Here is a 25,184-nt window from a genome sequence, read left to right on the forward strand (position 1 = left end):
GGTAGAAATATGGGGTGGAGTTGTTCTTAGAGAAGTGAGAGTAGCAATAAAAAGGAAGTTAAAAAAATGTTTGTCACAGGGCAGCATAGTTCCAGAAGACAGGACTGACCAAGAAGCAGAAAAGCAAGATGAATGATGTGAAGCTTGCTGTCTTGGGTGGTGAAGGAACAGGCAAATCTGGTGAGTGGTGATGTCTTCTTTGGTATAACTGAGTGTAGAAAGAGTGAGAAACATTGACATGTTAACCATTAACCATGTATTTTTAATATATATATATTATATATATATATATGAAAATACATCTATAATAACATTATCTCACTGGGATATGTACATTATTTTTCACTAGGAGTTTTTACTTTTATAGGCAAGTAATTGCATGTTTGTAGAATATGTAAGCAGGTACAGCAAGATAACTATGTGAAATGTTAATTTGCATATTGTTCTACTGTTGTTTGCAATTCATAGGAATAGCAGGAAATCGCTACATCACTATCCCACTCACATCTCACTTCAACACACCTGCCCTCATATCCACTAGTTTGCCAAACAGCGATCTTGATAGAACTCATCTGCTCTGAAACTAGAGTAGAGAGTTGTTTGGAGATTTGTGGACACAATTTTAAATGTAGCATTACTGAGATAAAAGAAATTTGAGGGGGCATGGCGTGGTGGATGTCCTGGAACTGAGCAATATGTGCTTTAACTGTGGAAGTCATGCTTTTGTTTTGTTGTGTTTTACTTTGGTTTTGGCCACATTAAAATGGCAGGATGCCACCAATAGAGCCATTTGAGCCTAAAGAATCATACATAACATCCTAACTGGCCAAACGCAGGAGCTGCGACATGATGAATGGATACCAGAGATTCTTTTTCTATTTCCTGGATTTGTAGGTCCCTAAGTCTTTAAATAACTGCAAATACTTGGCAGTGTCCTTGTGACTCTTACATATCGTTCCTTGAAGTCAGATTGAATTTGATAGAGAGAAAATAAACAGATGGTCAAATTCTTGCATCTCTAATATAATGAGAAATCTGTTTCTGTTACAAAAGGTAAGTGGCCTTATGTTTTTGTGGTAATGAATGAACTGCATAGTGATTTAGATGCACAGAACTTTAAGATCCCTTTCTTTCTAGCTTTCTAGTCATTTGATTGTATCATGGAAATATTGTTAACTACTATTTAGAACAGAATTTAATAAAATTTTAGTTTCTATTAATTTTTGCATGTTTTTGATCTAATAACTAAAACATTATTCACATAAACAAATTATCTGGATCGTAAAATATAACAGCCTTAAATCTAGATTGTTTGCTTTGCAGCCCTTACAGTGAGGTTTCTTACTAAGCGATTCATTGGAGAATATGCTTCTAATTTTGGTAAGTCACCACTCTAGACATTTTTACCTTAAAATTTTTAACATTATAATTAAATCTCACTTAAGAACAGAGAAGCATTTTGATAGACTTTATCATTTTTACGTATATAAAGCTATTTATTTATTCACATATTCTGATTAGAAATGCCAAAATAGGAGCTTGAATTAAATGTTGTCTTATGGTAAAATTCACCCAATTTGATGTTAAGTAACATGTATTAGAAAGTCAGTTGGCTTCAAAGTCTGGAAGTGGAAAAACAGTAAACTAAGATCCTCTCTTCAAAATATTGTAGAACATGTAACTATGAGTATTTTTTTGTAAGGTGTAAAACAAGTAAGAAATTAAATCACATTCTTTAAAAAACAAGAGAAAATTAACACTAAAACCACAATTAACAATAGAATAAAGTTTATTTTTATTGTAAAACCATAAGAAAACAATAGGAAAATTATGCCTTGATTAAAGATTATATCATTATTATCTAAGTCATTTACATAAATGTAGAAAAATTCTAAAACACAGATCAGGGCATTATGATATAATTTTAATATTATTTCACAAATTTTTCTATAAATTTCTGTTTTTTTTTGACTAGAATTAGCATAATGTATGGAAAATAGTACAACACAAAAAGTGAGAAATTTTGCAATAATTTTTAGTGTATTTTTGGCTTACCAATTAAACAATATAATGGTACTAACATTTTATCTGATTGAAGGAATGAGATGAGGGCATGAATATTTTTTCTTTTTTAAAAATATAAAAATGGTAGATTACAGAAAATATAAAAATTGGGAAAAAGAGGAATGTTTTTGTTGATTATTACTTATTTAGAATAAGAGGAATTTATGATTGCAAGTTCATTTTTCCATGAGAAACAAAAATCTTTAGCATTCAATCATGAAGTAGCATAATTAGAGTATCTCCGAAAATAGATTTAATGTATTACATTGTGTTTTTTCCTATATGAATTCAACATGATATTTCAGTTCATATGACATTATGAACATTTAAGGGCAAGAGCCTGAAAACTGATTATAGAAATTTGAGAACATAAAAAGAAAAATTCCTGTTGTTTCATTTGTGAGGTCAATGACATCAGTCAAAAAGGTCAATGTAACATACAATTTAGGACTCGGGCATGAGAAGATGTCCCAGAACTAAAAAATAAAGCAAACGTAAAACAATATGCCATCCAAAAAACAATAGCAACAACAAAACTCCTCAATTTAATCTTTGATATAGTATAGTTATAAAAACAAATGAAATGTTTACACATTCTGGCTGTTACAGCTCAATGAAAAATAAAAGACCTAGAGGCATTTTTGAAAAGACAAATGATCAAAAACTCATGAACTATGTGAGGGCAAACTAGCAAAAATAACTCCTCTTTATAAATTAAAACTAGAAGGGGAAATAATACAATTCTAAAAATGTGAGAATTGATAACACTTGCTGGTGGTTTTGGAGATTTGAGAGCGGATAATTTTAAATGACTGGAAGGAAATATTGTGGTTTGGAGTCAATAATAAATCTATAAAGTTTAGAGGGAACAGGCTGAAAACATAATTTAAGCTTTCATTAAACTATAACAAACTTCATTAAATGTAACCTGGTAGGAGTTAAGAAGCCAACTCTAACTCTCTGAGAAATGAGGAGTCATTGAAGAAATTTGACCAGACAAGTGACATGATCTGGCTACAAGGTTCACTTTTCCTTCTGTGTTAAGAATACTCTAGAAACAGGAAGAAAGTTAGAGGAAGGATGAAAACAGAAAGATGACTTAGGAGGCTTTGCGATAAATTAGGCAAGTAATGATGGTGGCCTAGACTAGAGTCTTAGCAATGGAGATGATGAGATACAGACAAGTTCAAGATATACTTTGAAGGTAGACTAAAAAAGAATTTTAGAATAAATTAATTTTAGAATACATAAATTTTGGAATAAATATGTGACATAAGACAAATAAATGATCAAGGTTAATCCTAAGGTTTTTTACCTGAGAAACTGGAGTTATGGATATGCCATCTAACAAAATGGAAAATTGTGGAAGATGCAGCCTTTGCAGAGATATCAGGGGTTCAGCTTGAGGAGTGTTAAGGTTGAGATATCTATCAAGTATCTAAATGGAGATGTCCAAAAGCAAGTGATTTGTGTCGGGAGTTCAGGGATGATGTTGTCTTCAGACATAAGTTGGGTTCATCTGAAATAATTGGCATGTGTCGGCTTGAGACTAGAAGAGATCTGAAAAGAAATCTAGGTAAAGAAGAACTCTATGAACTCGATCCATGTTTGAAATGTGAGAACACAGTGTGGGTGGGGGATCTGAACAAAAAGATTAAAACAGACCAACAAGGTATTAAAAAAAAAAATGGAGACAGCGTTGCCTTGAAGGTCATGTAAAGGAAACTTTTAGAAGGCAGGAGTGACCAACTACATTAATGGTATCAATAAGGCAAAAAAAAAAAAAATCAAGATACGGAATTAAGGATTAAGTCATACTACATTTAAGTTAGAAGAAATTTTTCAGGTTTGTAAGATGTGGCTGCTTATATAATAAAGAGGAAAAAATATGATATATGAGAGGAAAGTAGAATTACTGAGGCCATATCTTTCAGTAGGTGAGAAGAAATCATCCCTAGCTGAGAGGGAATGGATTTGCTTTAGATAGGAACATAGATGTTCCATCTACAGCAATAGAATGGAATATAACTGTATGAGCACAAAGGCATGTATGTAAATAGAGATAGTGGTGAGATTCATTTGTAAGAAACATATCTGAGCAAATACAACAAATACATGCTTTCAGTCACCAGTAGTGTAAAAAAGGGACAATATGATTCCACTAAAATATGAGTGGTTAAATTTTTCAGACTGTGATTCAGGTATGAGTTCACATTTGTAGTATTTTCATACTGACAGTGGATATGCATACTTTTGCAGACTCTGTGTATAACAAGCATGTGTGTTTGGAAAGAAAACAACTAAATCTAGAAATATATGACCCTTGTTCTCAAGTAAGTAAAACAAAACAGTCTTTTCATTGATTAACTGATTGATTTTTTTTTTAATCATGATTTGAAGATTGTATGGGGGTAAGTGAAAAGTTGCAGTGTTAAAACCAAAGTTTCTTCTCATTTTAATTTAAGAGATTATTTTCTCTTGTTGTCAATTCCATTATCTTGCACTTCTGTAAGTTCATGTAAAAAATTATAATATCACAAATATCTTTAAAATTGCAGCATTAGGCTGTTTCTGTAGCATATTTCTATCAGGTCACAGTGGCGCTGTCAGAAGTTAATGTTAAGTAGCTTATCAATTCACTTTATATTTTCCCTAAGTTACACTTAAAACTAACCAGTTGTCAATAGAACATAATAAGTAAGATAGATTTTCAGTGCAAACCTCCTTGTCCATTCATATGTGAAAGCAGTTAAAATGGGATTATACAAATAAGAGAAAAAGAACATCCATTCAGGGTTTCAAAACAGCTATATCAGACAGATCGTTTTTGATAAATAAAAATATACCTTAAATATTTTAGCTAAACCTCTATAATGTTTTTGTTTTTTGTTGATTTAAATTCAGTACCAAAAATCAATAGGTGTTCCATTTACTAACATAGATTAAATATTATACATTTTCAAAACAAATATGTGGATTTTAGTTCAAAAGGCAATTATTGTAGCTCATCAAATTTTCAGAAAAAGTGGAGTTGTCTTCTAGAAAATTTATAAAATGACATAAAAATAACTTCATTATAGTTCTGTTTTATATTTAATCACTTTTAATTAAGGAGAAAGAGTAATAAGAGAGAAACAAAGAAACTATATTTTAGAAAATATTAGTATTCAGCTTATTGATATCTCCTTCAGCTGAAATGGGTCTCTATTATTTAACTGTATTAGATCCCAACACTTTTAACGTACTTGATTTATTTTCAGACACAGAAAGCAAAATTCTCCCTCACAAGTGAGCTTCACTGGGCAGATGGGTTTGTTATTGTGTATGACATCAGTGATAGGTCTTCATTTGCTTTTGCGAAAGCACTGATCTACAGAATCCGGGCGCCACAAACTAGTCATTGTAAAAGGTAAGGTATTTTTCATTGCTTTCTCCTTCCTTTTTAGTAAATCATCATATAGCTGTAAGCATCATTAGGAAGAGTTTAATACAGACTTCCAATTACAAAATTTAACAGCCCTTAACAATTCACCTTCCCATTCCACAGGAGTTACACATGTAGTAAAAGGAATAAGATGAGAATTCTTTATATCCTGCCTGACATAAACAGTTACTTGCCCTGAGTAAATGGCTATTTTACAAGACAGCTTCTATTGTTAACATTACACTCACTTGCAAAATAATGGTCTTTTGTATATAAGATAGTTCGCTTTCCAACCTTTCCTTTTCATTCTCACAAAATTGTTAAGGATACTAAATAAATCCAGATTTATTACATTTGGCATCCTGTGAAATCCAATTTCTAGTCACTGGGTTGTTCAATCTATCAAAGCAAAATAGACTGAATAATCAAACTGTTTACAAATACTAAATATGAGAGTACATTTTTCTCCATTTTACCTCCTACAATGAAGGGCTGATCAACAATTCTTTATTCCTAGTTGTTTTGACACAAAGAACTATGAAGGAAGACATGGTTGTTCTGTAAGCCGTTGCTTCATTAACAGATAAAAGTTTAAGCATCTGAGTTTTCCACTTTAGTTTTCCCCATTTTTCAGTCTTTTTGACCTTTTCCATAAAGTATTTATTTTTGCTCTATGTGTTGATTGTAAAAAATTCTTGTGCTTTTAATCAATTTTGTCCTTCAAATCTAAATAGCATTCTAATCTGGCAAGTAAAAAAAGCACAATATTATTACTGAGAAATGGCATGTGTACGTTTTATATCTATTTTAAGTGTCCACTATATAGGAATCATGAGATAATCTTTGATAAGGTGTATTTCCCTGGAGTTACATGATGTACATTCTTGCTTTCCTTTGATTTGCCTTAAGTAAGCCACTTTAATCTCTAGCGCTCATTTTTCTAATTTAACTGGTGACAGCAGGAGAGGAGAAACAGACGTGATTTTACTGAGGTGCCTCATAGCTCGTATATCCTATAATATGACTGATATTTTAGGAATCCATTGTTTTAATCATTAAATATCTTATGTTTAAGCATCATGATGTAGGTATGGGACAGGAACAAAATTCTGATACTTCCTCAAATCAAAGTAATAACTCAAGGACACTTAAGAACACATTGAAAGCATAAAAATTTATATTGGGCATTTTTCAGGAAATCTTTCTAATTTGTTGGTTAGATAATTCTTTGAATATTTCAGTTCTCAATCTGAAAAAAACTAGGAAAGCAAAGTATATCATTTTCATTAAATTATATCTGACATTTGTGCCCCACTGTCGAAACATTTGTATATATTCCTTCTCATTCACCCTTTTCAATAATTTCACAAAGTAGACAAAAAAAAGACCTTAGTAACATTTTTTAAAGTTCACCACACATTGTCATTTGAATGAAACCAACTTTTAGTGGAATCGGAGCCAATAAGATTGAAGACTGCCTGTGTTCACCCATTTTTTCCTTATACTAGATATCTTTGCAGCATTCCATGCCATTTAAAGCCTAGTGATTTTACTATATTCTTCAATTCAAATCCTATTTTCATATTATTTCACTATAACCAAGGAGGATATTTTGATAGTTGCAGAGACATTTTATCTTAAGAAAGACACATTTTCTTAAACAGGAGAGTTGGGCAAGTTTGCGAGGTAATACAATTTTCTCTAGAGTATGTTATAATGGATATTAGCTAAGCAAAAACAGCAATAAGTATCGAATAATATTTTTGCTTATGAAAATTTTATCTAAATTGACTGTTCAATTACAATAACTCTATAAGTAAAGAGACATTTTCTAGCTCTTCTCTTGCAATTGATAAGGAACGTGAAAAATAATAGTAAGCAACTTTCATTGCCTGGGCCAATGTTAGATATATTTATACATATCATTTAACGTATATAATCTCCATGAGCTTTAATTACTATGAGAATTCTTTGTGAAGAGGATTGTTTTGACATTTTAAAAGCTTTACATTTAGGTTCAAGGGTAGGTGTGCGGGTTTTTTATATAGGTAAACTTGTGTCATGTGAGTTTGTTGTATAAATTATTTCATCACTCGGGTATGAAGACTAGAACCCATTAGTTAATTTTTCCTGATCCCCTTCTTCTTACCCTCAACCTTCCAATAGGCCCCAGTGTGTGTTCTTCCCTTTTATGTGTCCATGTGTTCTTGTCATTTAGGTCCACTTATCAGTGAGAACATGTAGTATTTGGTTTTCTGTTCTTGTGTCAGTTTACTAAGGATAATGGCCTCCGGGTCCATCCATGTCCCTGCAAAGGACATGCTCTCATTCTTTTTTATGGCTGCATAGTATTTCATGATGAATATGTACCACATTTTTACATTAAAGGACACTGAAAGTGGGAAAGGTAACAATCATACTTAGTTGGCAGATAGCACCAGAATTCAATAATAGGTCCATGTTACTTCAAATCCTAGGCTTTAAGAGCCTTGTTACTTCTGTGTCATTTACTACATTCTATCTAAAATGATTTTAAGCAAATGGGGCTATGTGTAACTACACATGACCATAAGTAACACACATACACACTCAATTTTTTAAAATTTATAATCCGCTGGCTATAAATCTATGTGTTTAAAAAAAGTTGTTAAAACCATCTTGCCAAAAAAATTGTGTATCTTTATTATAGAGCCGTGGAATCAGCAGTATTTTTGGTTGGCAACAAACGAGATCTTTGTCATGTGCGAGAGGTTGGCTGGGAAGAAGGGCAAAAGCTGGCGCTGGATAACCGATGCCAATTCTGTGAACTGTCTGCCGCAGAGCAGTCTCTGGAGGTGGAAATGATGTTCATCAGAATTATCAAGGACATCCTGATAAACGTCAAGCTTAAAGAAAAGAGACGACCCAGTGGATCTAAATCAATGGCCAAATTGATCAATAATGTATTTGGAAAGAGAAGGAAATCTGTTTAGTAGACCTGTAATCCTGGGAGATTTGTTATATCAGAGAGTTTCAACCATTCACATGATAATTCACCTAACCTTTGTATGCATTTTTTTTTTTGTAAAAAGAATTCTCTTGGAGATATGAAATAATTGAACATGTACCACAGCTGTGTTTTCAAACATGCAGTTCGCACTTTTTGTTGTTGTATCCTGTTTACTCTGCTTCACACAGAACCTTTAATTTACCATATAGCATTGTATTCACCCTAACCTACTGATGGACAGCTCTTCAATTTGCCTTGCCAAATAAACTCTGTTTATATGAATTTATTAAACAAGCATGACATAGTTTGTTTTACCTTTATTTTATATAGTTCTTTTGAAAGAAATGGATCATTATATTCATACAGTTAATATGTCACAGAACTTAATTTATCAATCTGTGAAAATTCTTATTTAATAAAATTCCATGCATTTGTTTTAAAAGTATCTTTATAATAATTCAGTAGCTTACATAATACTATGCATATTTTGTAATATGACTTAGGACTTAATCAAATTCCTTCCCCAAGAGTATATATATTTTATAGTTGCTCTGATGGTGAAAAAGTCTACCCTTCTTCATTTTCATGTTACATACTATATTAGCAAGGGTCATTATCACAGAAATATTAATTTATAGAGCTAAGGTCCTTTTTAGATCAAAAGATTTAGAAACTCATACATCACAGGACAGAGAGCAGTAGAAACTTATTGGGGAATTTATAATTAAGGACTTTGTTGCCCTGAAATGAGTATTTGTGGATTAGGTACAAACATTTTGGTTCTTCTCAGGTTACCCGATTTACTGTATCTTTCTGAAGAAAATCATCTACCTCCTAGACTGCAGTACCACTGCCACAGACCTTGTGGACCTCTGATGCAAGATGTCTTTCAAGTTGAGACCCAAGGCTTAATTGTGGTCAAATTGCTGACATTCAAAATTTGGTCTCAGAAACTGGCAATTATGACAACAAACAATGCTACATGTACACACTTGGTTAATAAGCATTGTCAAGAAACTGGGGACCAAGGTAGACAATAGATGAAGATCTTTAATAGAGAGTGTTGGAGTGGCCTTGGAAAGGGTTGAAACAAAATATCAAACTGGATAGAATAAAATGTACTGACATGATATCACTCACCATGAGTCACAATGCAACATTTTAAGTGACACCTAGAGCTGGTCTAAATACATTTGCTGTTCCTTAGAAGTCTGACCTTGAGGATACACTAAAGTGAAAGTAGTGGGAAAATAGAACTTTATGTGGTAATGTACAAAATAGGTTTAGAATGTTTATAAAGATGTGAAGGAGGAGTTTAGGATTAACAGATTAGATTAGTCTCAAGAACCCACCATCTGACTTCGATCCCTGGGAGAATTCAGGGGAACTTTCTTTGCTCAGGAAGTAAGGATGCATGGATGAATTGGCAGAGATAACTCTGAGAAGCTTAGTATGGACTCCGTTCTATGGGTCAGAGTTAACAGTAGATCCACTGCATTGTTTTACATCAATGGATACTACCATTGCACTGTGCTGTCCAATATCAATGCAGATCATAGGATCCTGGAACAGAAAAATCTGGGTAATAGCATTTAACCTGCAGCTTGTTATCTACTCTCCTAGCCCCCAAAGAAATGGTGCCATAACCACGGTGGAGGTTTTATTCTGGAAACTCACTGGTTGGATGCTTAGAAGGGATGTACTTAATCAGTCACATTGAGGGAAAGTCTATATTGTGGACCCATGCATTGTTTCCATCCCTGCCACCATGGCCACTGTTATCGTGGGTCAGTTACGTAGGAGAGATGGCCAAAAAAAGAGTCAGGTGGATATATGATGTAAAGTTCTCTCTCTTCTGGGTATTAACATGATACCCAAAGCTCTGTGTATTTCATGATCCCTCTGAGAGCTATCCATTCACATACTTTCCTTTAAAACTTATTGTCATGGATATTCCAGCTTTACCTTTTACTATCTCTGACAAACTGAAAAAACTATTAATCACTGCCTAGAAATAGTGTCCTACATGTCACTTTTGTTACCCTACAAGTTAGCAACAACGTGTACTTGAAATTCTGCCAACTGGGATAATTTCCAACTGTTAATAAACTTTGTGGCCATCTCTGTCTAAGACTGTCATGAGGCACAATTTTCTTCTGGCTGGCACTAACATATCAGGTATAAGTGAGGACAGCTTCCTATCAACTAGGAGTATTTATGTTAGATTTCTAGGTGAAAGAAAAAAAAACTTCTATTGTATAAAGTGATCTTAGCAAACTTAATGATGCACTCACGGTCAACTGTTTATAAACGTTTTATTAATCTTTGATAGTTTTAATATTGGCTATGTATACATATATTTACCAGTACAAGCAGTTGTTTAATTTGGTTTTTGTTTTGTTTTTCTTCTGGATCATCTCATTTTTAGAGATTTGGTCTTCATTTCTTAGAATCATTTTTCCAGTTAAAGAAAGATTACTTGGGGACAATTTTTTATTAAAAATAGCATATTTATCTATGTTAAATGTAGCAACTCTAATGTTAAATGGTATTTAAATTATAATAGTTTAATTTATGCATATGTACCTGTAATAAGTCAGAGATCAAAATTTTTCTGTTAAAGATACTACTTATATTTCCATGTGTTTTAAATTTTTAATTTTACTCTGGTGTTTTAGAAAATTAACCTTGTATGACATACCTTGTCATAAGGAATACATGGAATGTAGTAATAAGAACAAGAATTATTAAAATTTTTATGCAGTAATTTCAGAAATGAATAGCTAGTTATTTTAAGTGATATTTGAAATTATTAGATTAATTCCATCTTTGACAGTGTAACAGTTTTAAAACACATACACACATTTTTTGATACTTCTCCCATCAAAAGGTTTTTTCAATTCCCTTTCAATTGATGTGTATCAGTTTTACAGACTCATATTAACAAACAGATTGAAGTAGAAGTAATGTGTATGACTTATGAAGCCTGGTTAGAAAAGGAGACAGAGCTCCCATCTGTTTCTCTCTCTTATGTGACTCTGCTTTGGAAGCTGTGAGTCAACATGTACAAATCCAGCTACCTTGAATGCACCAGGCTGGAGGTAGCATACAGAGTTACTGACCACACAACCACCAGGTAGCTATACAAGCAAATCTTTGGGTGATTCCAGCCTACAACCTTTGGGCTACTCCAGCTGATGCCAAGTGGAACAGAGGTAAGTTACTTCCACAGAACCCTTCCCCAACTACAGATTTGTGAGCAATATATATATATATATTTATAAATTTTGAAATTGTTGCATGGCAATAGACAACCAGAAAAAATAATTCATTAAAATCCTCAGCAACTCAGCCAATATGAAATATTTGGCTTTCTTACTACAGAAAATGAGGTGATAAAATGAATTCTCCAACCAGACTCTAAATTGTCTAGAAGATGATACTGTCCCAATATCAGTTTTCTTGTGAACATAATTTACTTGTAAAGCAACTTGAAAAACCTTAAAAGTAATAAGTTGCATTTTTCTAAAGTGGGCAAAAAACACATATACCTTCAGAGAAACAAATGCATCAATATTAAGCCATAGAATATTGTAGTGTGAGGACAGCAAGTGTGTCTATAAATCTCAGGGCTAGCCAAGCTGTATGTATCACTAGCCCGGGAATTGCCTATGCAGCTTCTAGTAAGAAAGATGCTGTCATTCATTTTGGATGAGCTTCAGTGAGATAACACATAATGAGGGGCAACAGCTGAGGAAGGGAATGCCAAAGGGGAGGGGTCTTTAAAATGGTTTTGATTTAATACAAGGCATGCGCTATTAATAAAGAGGTTGAATGATACCTGTATGTTTTATAGGTTTATAAATTGGCTGTAGTAAAATGTTTTACATCTTAGATCACTAGATATTGTTTCAGCTTATTATGGGAGATATCTATCTAGAGTTGACTGAATTGTATTAATCTGAACCTAGTTTAATGATGCCTTAACATTTTTATGGGAAAATTTAATGTTTGCAATATCCATGTTCCTTATTTGAAAGCGTGACTTATAGGTTTCTCATCTTCCTTAAATTATAAAATCCTTCAGCTAATAAAGGAAAATGATTATAGTTTGCAAAAAAGGCAAAGTCATTTAACAATCCATATAACTGTCTATTGTAGGGCTTTGCATAATAATTGTAATTTAGCTATTAGGAATTCTAAAGGCAGTTATCAGTCATATTCTACAATTCTGGAGAACCAGGCAAAACCCAAATTATTTAGAGTATTTTAAAATCCCAAAGAAATAAAGGCACACCATAAATATGAAATATAGTCTATAGTGACAAGATATTATTTCACAAGAAAAGAAAAAATTTCATCATAATTTTCAAATATATATGCCACCAAACATTATTTTTCTTCCTTTTGGATATAGATGGAATGCAAGTTTATCTTTAATAATGGAAATATAAATTACTCTAAGGAGGAAATTTGCAGACTATAACATATCAGTGTCAATGTGAAACTTGACCAACATTTTAGTGATCCTGGAGCAACTAAGACCTAATGAATTAAGAAAAATGTGAGTGATGGAACTACTTGACTTTACGTGAAAGAAAGTATAACCATGAGTTGCCTGTATGATTTTTAGACCGTTTTATAGAACTCAATGTGAGCATTTAACAACTAGACACATGAAAACTTGTAAAAACACTTATGCAAAATTAGGCTAATATATTATATTTTATCAACTGTAGATTCAATTTCAAGATAATATAATATTTAGATTCATAAAATTTAGAGATATTTGTATACAAAAAACACAGTTGAAGTTTAAAATTTTTTATTGAGTCTTGGGTAGTATGTTTAATTAACTCAAACAGCAACTATAATTGTAATGAAAATCCAGTTGTTTGATTTTGATCAGAAGATTTTGAGGCCTTCCATGAAATAAGTCTGTATTTCATGCAAATTGTGTTTTCCACAATATATGGCACATTAACCCACTTAAAAAGAGTGGAATTATGGAATTTGATCATTATTAATAAAGTTATTCTTAAACATTACAGTTAAACACATTTGTTTGCAGACTAAGAAACACATGTGTGTATACATATTCTTAGGTAAAATAGTGGTTCTTTATATGAACTTAATCTCTCAGAAAGAATAAAAAATATCAAGTGAATTACAGGCAGAGAAAGATCAGAGATAGCAAAATAAGAGAAGAAAGGAGAATGAGCATTTGTGAGAAATGTTGCATTCAAATCATAAATTTGGAGAAAGGTAAATTCCCAGATGGGTTCCTTTAGGAAGAGAAAAAAAAGGCAATTATAAGGTGGGAAGTACGTGGATATGTACAAATATCATAGCAATTTATTTGAAATTACAAAAAAAAAATGTGTAGGAGCTCAGTAATTTAGCATGATAATTACTTGAGTGGGCATGACCCAAACATGTGAGTGAATACTTTAGAAGAAAGAAGAATATAATTGAAATATTATGAGATAATTTTCTCACTGTTCTCAGTAAACATCAGAATTGAGAGAAGAATTAGTAGACACCCATGAAATAGGTGGCAAACTATATAATAATAAGTTCCAAGACACATGCACACGTACATTCATTGCAGCACTGTTTACAATAGTAAAGACTTGGAACCAACCCAAATGCCCATTGATGATAGACTGGATAAGGAAAAAGTGGCACATATACACCATGGAATACTATGCAGCCATAAAAAATGATGAATTCAAGTTCTTCATAGGGACATTGATGAATCTGAAAACCATCATTCTCAGCAAACTGACACAGGAACAGAAAATCAAATACTGCATGTTCTGACTCATAAGCAAGTATTGAACAATGAGAACACATGGAAACAGGGAGGGGAGCATCACACACTGGGGTCTGTTGGAGGGTGTAGGGGTGGGACAGTGTGGGGGTAGGGAGGTTGGGGAGGAATAACATGGGGAGAAATGACAGATATAGGTGACGGGGGATGGAAGCAGCAAACCACATTGCCATGTATACCTATGCAACAATCCTGTATGTTCTGCACATGTACACCAGAACCTAAAGTACAATTTTTTTTAAAAAAGTGTCTAACCAATTTCAAGGGAAGCGTTTGTAAAACTCTAGTTATAAAGACAGATAAATTCTGTTTGAAAAATGAAGACTGATATTTGTAGATATACAAGTGCTCTGAAAAAATATGATCAATTACTTTTGCTAAAAGATTTTTAAAGATCCAATCCCAAAAATAAATTAAGCATTTAGAAACTAGGAGGATACAATGTAAAAGAAATAGTGACAGGCTTGGTTGTGGCATGTATGAAAGGGGTCAGGGAAGTGCTGGGAAGAGAACGGAGATACCTAGTGAAGGTTCCACCCTTGGCCTGTGTCCACCGACTTAGGTGAGGACAGGCACTCCTGCCTTGGTGCTCAAATGTTGCGTTTCCCAAGACCACCCTGGCCAACCACTCCCCTTTCTGCAACTATGAATACCCCTGTCCACACAAGCGGCTGGTCGCTGAGAGGGACACACCAGCGGAAGAAGACACAAGAGACTGGATGCCGAGAGGAACACACCAGGTAAGCGCACACCTACAGGCGCCAGCAGATGCCACCAGGCCACCCACTGGACCAACCACATGGCGAATGGTGGGGGTAGAGGAGATTCTGGCAGCTGAGTGGCCCAACTCCAGGGGAAAATGTCCACTCCCCTCTGACCCCCCATCCATCTGCTAAGACCTACTTCCACCATTCAATAAAAAAACTTTGCCCACATTCTCCAAGCCCATGTGTGATCCAATTCTTCATGTACACCAAGGCAAGAACTCCAGGAAATAGAAATCCCTCTGTCCTTGTGATAAGACAGAGGGTCTAACTGAGCTGGTTAACACAAGCCGCCTACAGACGGCAGAACTAAAAGAGCACATGGTAACACACCCCTACTAGGGCTTCAGGGGCTGTAAACATTCTCCCCAAGATGCTGCCGTGGGGTCAGAGACCCACAATTTCCTTTCCTCTGTCTGTTCCCTCTAGAGGTTTGAGCAGCAGAGCACTGAAGAAGCAAGCCACTCCCCTGGTCTCAAGCCCTGTGAGGGGACTAGGGAACGTTTTCTGTTTCAGTTGTATATATAGGATGATATGTGTGATATTATTTATGAGCAGTAATCCTATCCTGACATTTCTAGAAATCTAGGTTATAGCTAATCAGCAAAGCACTATACTAGATAATTTAAATATATTTTATATAAATACATACAAGCACCCTGCAAAGGTGATATTGCTGTGTTATTTCACATAGTTATTTACACATCTCGATAGAGATGAAAGGGTTAATCTAGGTCAAAGGCCAGTTATTGGCTTAGCTGAGAGTCATAACTAAATATAACTGGCTCTACGTGGCTGTCTCCACTACATCATACTCCTTCCGTGCTACTGAAAAATAAATACCAATTTAAAATCACTTCCACAGATTTTTTTTTGAAATTTTCTGGGACTATACCTATGTTTTATTTATAATTATAAATATGAAAACATGATACAAAATTATAGGCCATATGATTTTATTTATACATAAATGTATCTAGAAAAATCTTTGCAAAGAAATATGCCAAAAGATGATTAGCCTTTAGACGGTTTTTTTTTCTGTGCTTTCCAAAATTTTCTGTACATGATCATGAAATACATTTGTAATCAAAGGATAATTAAAAATTATTTCATATTTATAAATGTTGTATTTATTATGCTGCATTTTATGCTCAAGAATCTTACATGAATTATAAAAATGACTTTCAAGCTTATATTTATTAAGATCATTTAAATCTTTATCTTTAATCTAAACCAAATCCCAAATCTCATTAACAGGCTTTGTTAATTATTTAAAAAAATGAATTTCCTCATTCAAATTTTCTACAATAGCATGTGTTATATTTATAATTGAAGAAAGCATATATAGTTTTGTATTTTTCATTAAGATCACTTATATACAACAGTATGTATATTTTAAATGTACTGTTTTATAAGTTTTAGCAAATGTCTAAATCTGTAAAATAGTCAACAAATCATGGAATAGAACGTTTCTAACATCCCAGAAACTTCTTGTGCCCCTTCCAGGTAACTTGAAAGTCAGTTTGGCATTTTCTTTAATAAACACAGATGCAACATTTGAAGTATAGGGTATAAGCAATAAAAAATATTTGCAATTATTATTCAGTGAGTATATCCATATTACATTACTTCAAGCTCCAAAAAAAAAAAGTGTACTTTTGATTTTTGTTCAATGCCATCTCTCAAGGGCCTCAGCACAGTGTCTGGCACACAGTTGGAGCTCATAGTATACTTATTGAATAACCTTGAAATGTATATTATGCCACAGATACTGTATTATTATCTGTAATAAATAATTTTATTATAATGTTAGATTATTACAGAAATACATGTGTTTGAAAATAATATAAAAGTTATAAGGTACAAAAATGCTGGCAGTTTTCTTATACCATCCTCAAACGATCTCTTCCAGGGTATTCAGTATTATTAGTTTGGTATTTTCTTTTTATTCTTATCTTTCCTCTTGCAAACATACAACACATACTTCAAAATCAAATTAAGCAATAATGTTTATCAACAATCTACTGTAGGCAATGGCTTTATTCTAAAATTCAAGGAAACAGAAGCAAACAAAATATGTAAAACTCCAGAGTCTCATAAAGTTTATATTTTAGTGGGGAGACATAATAATAAACAAAACATGTGACTTACACAGGATGTTAAAAAATGATGAGTGTCTAAGGACTACAGAGGAAAATAAATCATGCAAGAAGGATAGGCATGGAAGGAGTGAAAGAGAGAGGTATGGCTGCTTTAAACACAAGTTAGATAGAGCCTTGTTGACATGATAACTTGTGAGCAAAGATGTGAAATCAAGAGTGAAGTGTTCAAGATATTTGAAAAAAAAATGCAGAGAACAATAAGCACCCATGTTACATAGAATCAATCTGATCATTTTGGTTCTTGCTTTTGACTTTGTTAAGTAAGTCCAGAATTGTATTTAGTTAAGAGTTAATTTTCTGCACTACCGAGTAATGACATTAGTTGATGCTCCATGAATTAGGAGGTTTTCTAGTCTTTCTGCTGGGAAAGGCACTATTCCCAAATCTGTAGAGCTCCACACACTGGTCTGCCTAATCCTTTCGGGTGGCTCTTTTTCCGACTTCAGAGAGTTTCTTCGTATCCATGCCCTGATTAGTCTTCAGCTGGACTCTAAGCTTACTCTGTGAAGTTATCTAGAATTTTCTGTCATTACAGGTGTCTCTTTGCATCTCTAGTCTGCAAACACCAGCCATGTTGGATTTTTCTAATCTTAGCTCCATCTCCTTCATTCAGGGAGACTTCCAAATTGTGTCTGGATTTCCCTCTATGTACAAAATTCTGGAAATTTTCTACGGACAGTAAACTGGGCTAAGCTCATGGCTTAGTTCATCTGTTCTTTTCTTAAGAATCGCTGTTCATCATTATTTGTTGTATAATGCCTTGCTTATCACTACCTGACATCCAGTTTATTTATTAAATTATTTATGGATCTCTTGTTGGTTTCTTCCCACAAAGACATAAAATCTATGATGAAAGAGACTTTTACATTATGATCTAACTATATATTCCTTTTTCTAGAATAGTTTTTGGCACACAAAGATACTTAAGCCATTTGTTGAGAGAAGAGTAAGTAAACACGTATTTATCAAAGTATCTGTTTTCTGTGTGGTCTGATCTTTCCATTGCAGGAAAATTGAAAGAGTTGAAAACAGTTTGTAATATTTTATTTTATATAATTTTCTCAGGAAATTGCATTTACCATTAAATAACTTGCTGAAATGTATGTTTATGCAATTATTTTATATGTAATTTTAAAACATCTAAATGATGGGTTCTTAAAATTAGATTAAATTGCAGGAGATCAAAAAAAATAATTTTCTTGAGTGATTAAAACTTTATAAAGCAAAGCTTTGAAGAAGAAGTAGAAACATGCCCAGTGGGGCACAGTGATATGACATGAAAAGAAGAAAAGTAGTAGAGTTTTTCAATTAATTATCAGCACATAAAATAACAACTTGAATGAAAGTGCAGATAGACTTAACGTGAGAGTTACCCTCTAAATACATTTTTAAGTGCATCACACTTTATTATTAACTATAGGCACTTTGTTATACAGTAGAGATTGTTCATCTCATTCAACTGTAACTTGATGCCCATTGAACAACCCTCCCTTACCTCTCCTCCCATCCCCTGGCAACACCATTCCTTTTTCTCCTTCTATAAGTTTGGCTATTTTAGATACCTCATGTAAGTGAAATTGTGCCATGTTTTTCCTTCTGTTGCTGACTTACCTTACTTAGTGTAATGTCTTTGGGGTCCGTCCATGTTGTCACAAATAAAAACTTTTTTTTTCTTTTTTTTTAAGATTGAATAATATTCTATTATGTGTACATACCATATTTTCTTTACCCATTTGTCTGCTGATGGATTGGTTTGTTTCCATATCTTGCCTGTTTTGAATAGTGCTCCAATGAATACAGAATGCAGATATCTCTTTGGGATTCATATTTCAAATCTTTGGAATGTACACCCAGGAGTGGGGTGGCATGACAATATGGTGATTCTATTATTAATTTTTTAGGAAACTTCATAGTGTTTTCTGTAGGGATTGAATCATTTTACATTCCCACTAAGATTGTAAGAGCATTTCGTTTAGCCCAAATTCTCACCAACAGTTGTTTGTTTTTTTAAAAAAATAATAGCTCTCCTAAAAGGTAGGAGGCAGTATCTCAACGTAGTTTGGTTTGCATTCTTTTGTCCATTTTAAAGAAAGTTATTTCCTTGTTTCATTTGCTATTGAATTGCAGGAGATACTTACGTATTTTTAAAATTAACTCCATATCAGATAAATGATTTGCAAATATTTTATTCCATTGTGTGGGTTGCTTTTTCATTCTGTTGAATCTTTCCTTTGCTGTTTAGAAACTTCTTAGATTGACATAGTCCTGCTTGTCCACTTTTATTTTGTTTCTGGTGACTTTGATGTCATATCCATGAAATCATATCATATCACCTAAGTCCCCACCTAAAAATTTTGCAGTTTAAATTCTTACATTTGTTGTTAATCCTCTTTAAGTTAATTTTTATGTATGGCATAAGACAGGGCTTCAACTTTGTGAATTTTATCCACAGGAAAAACTGTGGATATCCAGTTTTTCCATGACCATTTATTGAAGAAACTGTGTTTTCCCTGTTGTGTATTCTTGGTGCCCTTGTTGAAGCTGACTGTTTAATAATACCTGGCTTTATTTCTGTGTTGTGTATTCTGTTCCACTGCTTTTATTCTTTATGCCTCCTTTTATTCCAGTACCACACTGTTTTAATTACTGTAGCTTTGTAATATATTGTGAAATCAAGAAATGTGATGTCTGTAGCTTTCTGCTTTTCCCTCATGATCATTTTGTGATTCTGGGTCTCTTGTTTTTCCATATGAATTTTAGAACTTCTTTCTTTTCTTCCTTTGTTTCTTCATTTCTTTCTTTGTTTCTTCTTTCTTTTTTTCTTCTCTTTCTTTCTTTCTTTCTTTCTTTCTTTCTTTCTTTCTTTCTTTCTTTCTCTTTCCTCTTTCCTTTCTCCCTCCCCTCCCCTCCCCTCCCCTCCCCTCCCCTCCCCTTCCCTTCCCTTCCCTTTTGAGGCAGCATCTCTGTTGCCTAGGCTGGAGTGCAGTAGCATCATCTAGGTTCACTGCAACCTCCACCTCCCAGGCTTAAGTGATTTTCCTGTCTCAGCTTCCCAAGGAGCTGGGATAATAGGCATCCTCCATCACACATGGCTCTTTTGTATTTTTAGTAGAGACAGGAGTTTTACCATATTGGCCAGATTGGTCTTGAACTCCTGACCTCAGGTGATCCCCCCATTTTGGACTTCCAAAGTGCTGGGATTATAGGCATGAGGCAACACCACAACTGACCTAGAATTGTTTTTTTCTATATTTGCAGGAAATGTCAATGGGATTTTGTTGGGAACAACCTTTAATCTGCAGATCACTGTCAGTGGTATGGACTTTTTAAAAGAAGATTAACTTCTCTAGTCAATAAACACTGGAATACTTTTCACTTATTTGTGTCTTTATTTCTGATTTTGAGTCTTCTCTCTTTTTTTCTTAGTTTAGCTAAAGATTTATTAATTTTATATATTTTTTACAAATTAGCCTTCAGTTTTGTTGATTTTTATTTTACTTTTATATTCTGTTTCTTTTACTTCTACTCTTTTCTTTATTATTTCTATCCTTCCACTAACTTTGAGTTTAATTTGTTCTTTGTTTTCTAGTTTTTTGAGGTCTAAAGCTAGGTCATTTATTTTATTTTGAGACAGTTCTTCTTTTTTAATGTAGGTATTTATAAACATCCCTCCTACAAACGGTTTTTCTGCATTACATAAGTTTTAGTATGTTGTGTTTTTATTTTCATTTCTCTCAATGTATTTTTTGATTTCTATTTTGATTTATTCATTGATTCACTGGCTGTTCTGGAGCCTGTAGTTTATTTTGTTTTATAGTTCTTTTATTTATTTTTTTTCTCTTTTTCCTTTGTATTTCATTATTTATTTGTAGAGATATTCCTCTGATTTTTTTCTCCTTTTGACTTTTATATCTTCATTTTTCTGTCATTATCATAAAACTTACAAAAACATCCATTGGTTATAATAGTCTATTTTAAACTGATAATAATTTCAATCATACACAAAATCTTACACTTTTATATTTCTTCTTCCCACACTTCATGTTATCAGTGTTTCAATTTAAATCTATTTATATTATGTGTACATTAAAACTTTTCATAGTTATGGTTTTCCTTAATGTCTTTTTACTTTTACACTAAAATTAATAGTGCTATGCATACCATCATTACAGGTGTACAGCATTTTGTACTTTAAATTTTTTTATTGAGTTTTATACTTTTATACATGTTTATGTGTCATTTAGGGGCCTTTCATTCCAAGTTAAAAACTTCACTTTATCATTTCTTATAATGTAGGTTTGATTGTGACCAACTCCCTTAGGTTTTGTTTGCCAGGGATAATTTTTCCAACTCTTTTATTTTTGAAAGATAATTTTTCCAGTTACAGAATTCTGGGTTGGCATTTTTTTTTCTTTCAGTTCTTGAAATATTTTCCTGCTCCATTCCATCCTGTAAAGTTTTTGTTGAGAAATACCTGATAGTTTTTTAGTGGACTCTCTTGCACGGACAAGTTTTTTTCTATCTTGCTGCCTACAAATTTTTTTTTTTTTTTGGCTTTGACTTTTGACAATTTAATTATCTTATAATCCAGTGTAGACTTTATCAATTTATCTAATTTGAATTTTGGGGCTTATAAATCTAAATGTCTCTTTCCCAGAATTACGAAGATGTCAGTTATATTTCTGGAAATAAATTTTTTTTCTGTTTCTCTTCTTCTTAGACTTCTATGATGAATATATTTTTTTGCTTGATGACATGCCATAAATCCCATAGGTTTTCTTCACTCAATTTGTTCCACTGACTGGATAATTTTGAATAACTTATCTTTAATTTTACTGATTCTTTCTTTCTTCATTGAGTCTGCTCTTGAAGGTCTCTATTGGACTTTGCAATTATGGTATTGTATTTTCAGCTTCAGAATTTCTATTGATTCTTTCTTATAGTTCCTATTTCTTTGCTAATATTCTAATTTTTCCTTTATATCATTTTTTTCTGATATTTGTTCAGTTGTCTTTCTTCTTTTTTAGCTCACTGGACATCTTTAGACAATTATTCTGATTTTTGGGCCAGGCAATTTGGATTTTTTCTATTTCTTTAGGATTAATTGGTACAGATTTATTTTGTTCTTTTGGTAGCATCATATTTCCTTGTTTTTTTTTTTTTTTTTAATGTTTCTTGTAGCTTTATATGTCTCCTCATGTGAAGAAGCAGCCCCTTTTTCCAGTCTTTGCAGACTGGCTTTGGCAGGGAAAGACCTTCACTAATTAGCCTTACTAGAGATTCTGGGAATGTCTCTCTCTCTCTCTCTCTTTTTTTTAATGTGTGTATGTTCCATTCATTTTCTTTTCTTGTGAAAAAAAAATCTTAAAATTTTTCACCTTCTACCCATCCCACAGAGCCATGCTGGTTATTGAAGGCCATTCTTTCCTTTTCCTAAGGACTGTGCATTGGAATGCTGGGACATTAGGTACAAGCTTCACTATTTTCTTTCCACAGTGAAATATAAGTACCAGAATTGTTTTCTTTGTCTCACAGAGCTGAGCTGACTTTTTGGAACTGCATTATCTGCCAATATTGGTGCCATCTGCCAAGATTTGCACCTTCTGTTAGAAATTATGCCTTCTGCTTTAATCAGCACAGAGTGCCTGGTGCCATCCTGGATTCTGGGGCCACATCACTGCTGTGATCCACACAGACAGAAATATCTGTGCTGGGTTCTGGGCACTGCACCTTTTGCTGCAGATCTTGTGTCAGTTGTGATCTGTGTGGCAAGCTGCAGTCTACACAGAGTAGCTGCAATCCATGCCAGCTCTTGGGAGCCATTTGCCTGTTGGAGGCCATGAGAATTGGTGGAGATCTTAATGATTGCTGGAAATCCTGCAGCTGCCAGAAGCTGGGCAGATGCTGGGGACTTTGCCAACTTCTGGAGATGAAGAGGGTGCTGAGAGTCACCTGTACCTCCTCTTCATCTTAGCTGTCCATGGGCATTCCAACTATGTCAAATTCCTCAGTATTCTGGGGTAGGCAAGACAAGAACAAGTCTGGAAGTGACCCAAAAGGCTGATGACATTGGCTACACTCCTTGGGCTCTCCTTTCTTCAGGGAGGAAATCAAGAAACAGCAGCATCTCTCTTGGTACTGAGCTATGCTGACTTGGGGGAGGAGGAGTCATAGGCAAAATCAAACTACTTTTCCCATTCATTTTAACTACTCAACACAGCCATTGTCTGTTCAATGATTTCTGGGAATCTGCAACTTCTTAATTGTATTCTGTGGTTCTCAAAAAGTGTTCTGGTCTGTATGTAGTTGTTAAATTGGTATTTCTTGGGGACAATGACTGGAACCTTTTATTCTGCTGTCTTACTGACATCATCTTAGCATCATGCTTCATAACTGCAGCAGTACGTCTGTCATTTTCACTAGAAACTAGAAGGACTTGGGATGAGATTGTCTGTCTTGCTCATCACTGAGTTCTCAGTACTCAGCAAAGAGTAGGTGCTCAAAAATATTTGCTGAAAAGTTAATAAATACATAAATACAAGTATCTTCTAAGATACAGAGATTGTGTGTATGTGCTTTTTGTACAGAGTGGAGCTGGGGTTAAACACCTAGAAAGAAATATTTCAAGGCTAGCAAAAATGTTCTCTATATATGTGACAACAGGTTATGGGGAATATGGTGACATATGTGTTTTAGAGAGTGCCTGTGCCTCAGTAGTTGTAAACAATATAAAATCATTCATTGTCAAAGGATTCAGAGGACCTGGTAAGAGTTACTAACTGAATTTGCTTTAATATACTACTTGTATCCCCAAATCTTATATATTCACAGCTGCTTAATAAATATCTCTCTATGTAAATCCCCAATATTTTATCTAATTTTACAAATAAAAGGGGTGTGTGTGTGTGTGTGTGTGTGTGTGCATCTGGAATTATGAGCATAGATTGAGAGAATGTGCTTTGCAAAGGGAGGCTCAATCTACAACCATCTTTAGCAGTATAAAATCTATGTCTTATCTTGGATGAGAAATGATGTTCAGCAGTATACACTAGTGGATAGGTCTCTGGACTTTCCAATCCTCTTTATTATTATTATTTCATTTTTGTTTTAAGCATCTAAAAATTGCTTGTCTCTTTATTTCTAAACATCTAACATAAAAGTCAGTATTCCATATTGCTTCTTGAAAACACAATTATAAAAGCATTTCTTTTCTTTCTTTCTTTCTTTCTTTCTTTCTTTCTTTCTTTCTTTCTTTCTTTCTTTCTTTCTTCTTTCTTTCTTTCTTTCTTTCTTTCTTTCTTTCTTTCTTTCTTTCTTTCAAGATGAAGTCTCACTCTGTTGCCAGGCTGGAGTGCAGTGGTACGATTTTACAGTGAGCCACGAGTGCAGTGGCTCACTGTAACCTCTGCCTCACAGGTTCAAGCGATTCTCCTGTCAGCCTTCTGAGTAGCTGGGACTACAAGTGTGGAGTCACCACACCCAGCTAATTTTTGTATTTTTAGTAAAGATGGGGTTTCCATGTTGGCCAGGAGGGTCTCGATCTCCTGACCTCATAATCCTCCTGTCTCAGACTCCCAAAGTGCTGGGATTACAAGCATGAGCCACCGCACCTGGTCAAAAGCATTTCTTATATACCATTCCAATTTATTATGTTTCAGTGGTATTTTGTTATTTGTACTATAGACAGTTAATAGATCTCATGCACTGTATCTAGAATACAAGTTGTAATGGTAGCATATTCCAACCTCTAAATGCCTTTCATGTCAGCATGAGAGATACCATCAGGCATTTGAAAGCTCTGGCCTATTTATAAAGATACCATCAGAACCTGCCTGATGTAGCTGACTTATGAATCAATTATCTGAACTACACCAAGTGATGTATCTATTCTGAATTTAGAGTCATATATTTGAAGCGAAACTACAAACAGATAAACTATTCAACAGCC

At 33.7% G+C, this 25,184-nt stretch overlaps 1 protein-coding gene across 1 annotated transcript; it reads left to right on the forward strand.

Moving 5' to 3' along the window:
• Window positions 1-43: 43 nt before the first annotated feature.
• RERGL (RERG like) lies at window positions 44-8,863 on the forward strand. The gene is made up of 5 exons (XM_003934581.4): window positions 44-180; window positions 1,324-1,380; window positions 4,324-4,397; window positions 5,325-5,473; window positions 8,178-8,863. Exons 1-5 carry the CDS (start codon window positions 129-131, stop codon window positions 8,458-8,460), a joined length of 615 nt encoding a protein of 204 aa, XP_003934630.3. The 5' UTR covers window positions 44-128; the 3' UTR covers window positions 8,461-8,863.
• Window positions 8,864-25,184: the final 16,321 nt, after the last annotated feature.

The sequence above is a fragment of the Saimiri boliviensis genome, chromosome 7 (assembly GCF_048565385.1).
Source record: "Saimiri boliviensis isolate mSaiBol1 chromosome 7, mSaiBol1.pri, whole genome shotgun sequence".
In the NCBI taxonomy this organism is placed as follows: domain Eukaryota; kingdom Metazoa; phylum Chordata; class Mammalia; order Primates; family Cebidae; genus Saimiri; species Saimiri boliviensis.

Excerpts from the sequence above, each read along its gene's own strand:
- RERGL (XM_003934581.4), top strand. The coding sequence starts at position 129 with ATGAATGATGTGAAGCTTGCTGTCTTGGGTGGTGAAGGAACAGGCAAA. Across the intron at positions 181-1,323 it reads TGAAGGAACAGGCAAATCTG|CCCTTACAGTGAGGTTTCTT; the intron begins GTGAGTGGTGAT and ends TTTGCTTTGCAG. Across the intron at positions 5,474-8,177 it reads CAAACTAGTCATTGTAAAAG|AGCCGTGGAATCAGCAGTAT; the intron begins GTAAGGTATTTT and ends TCTTTATTATAG.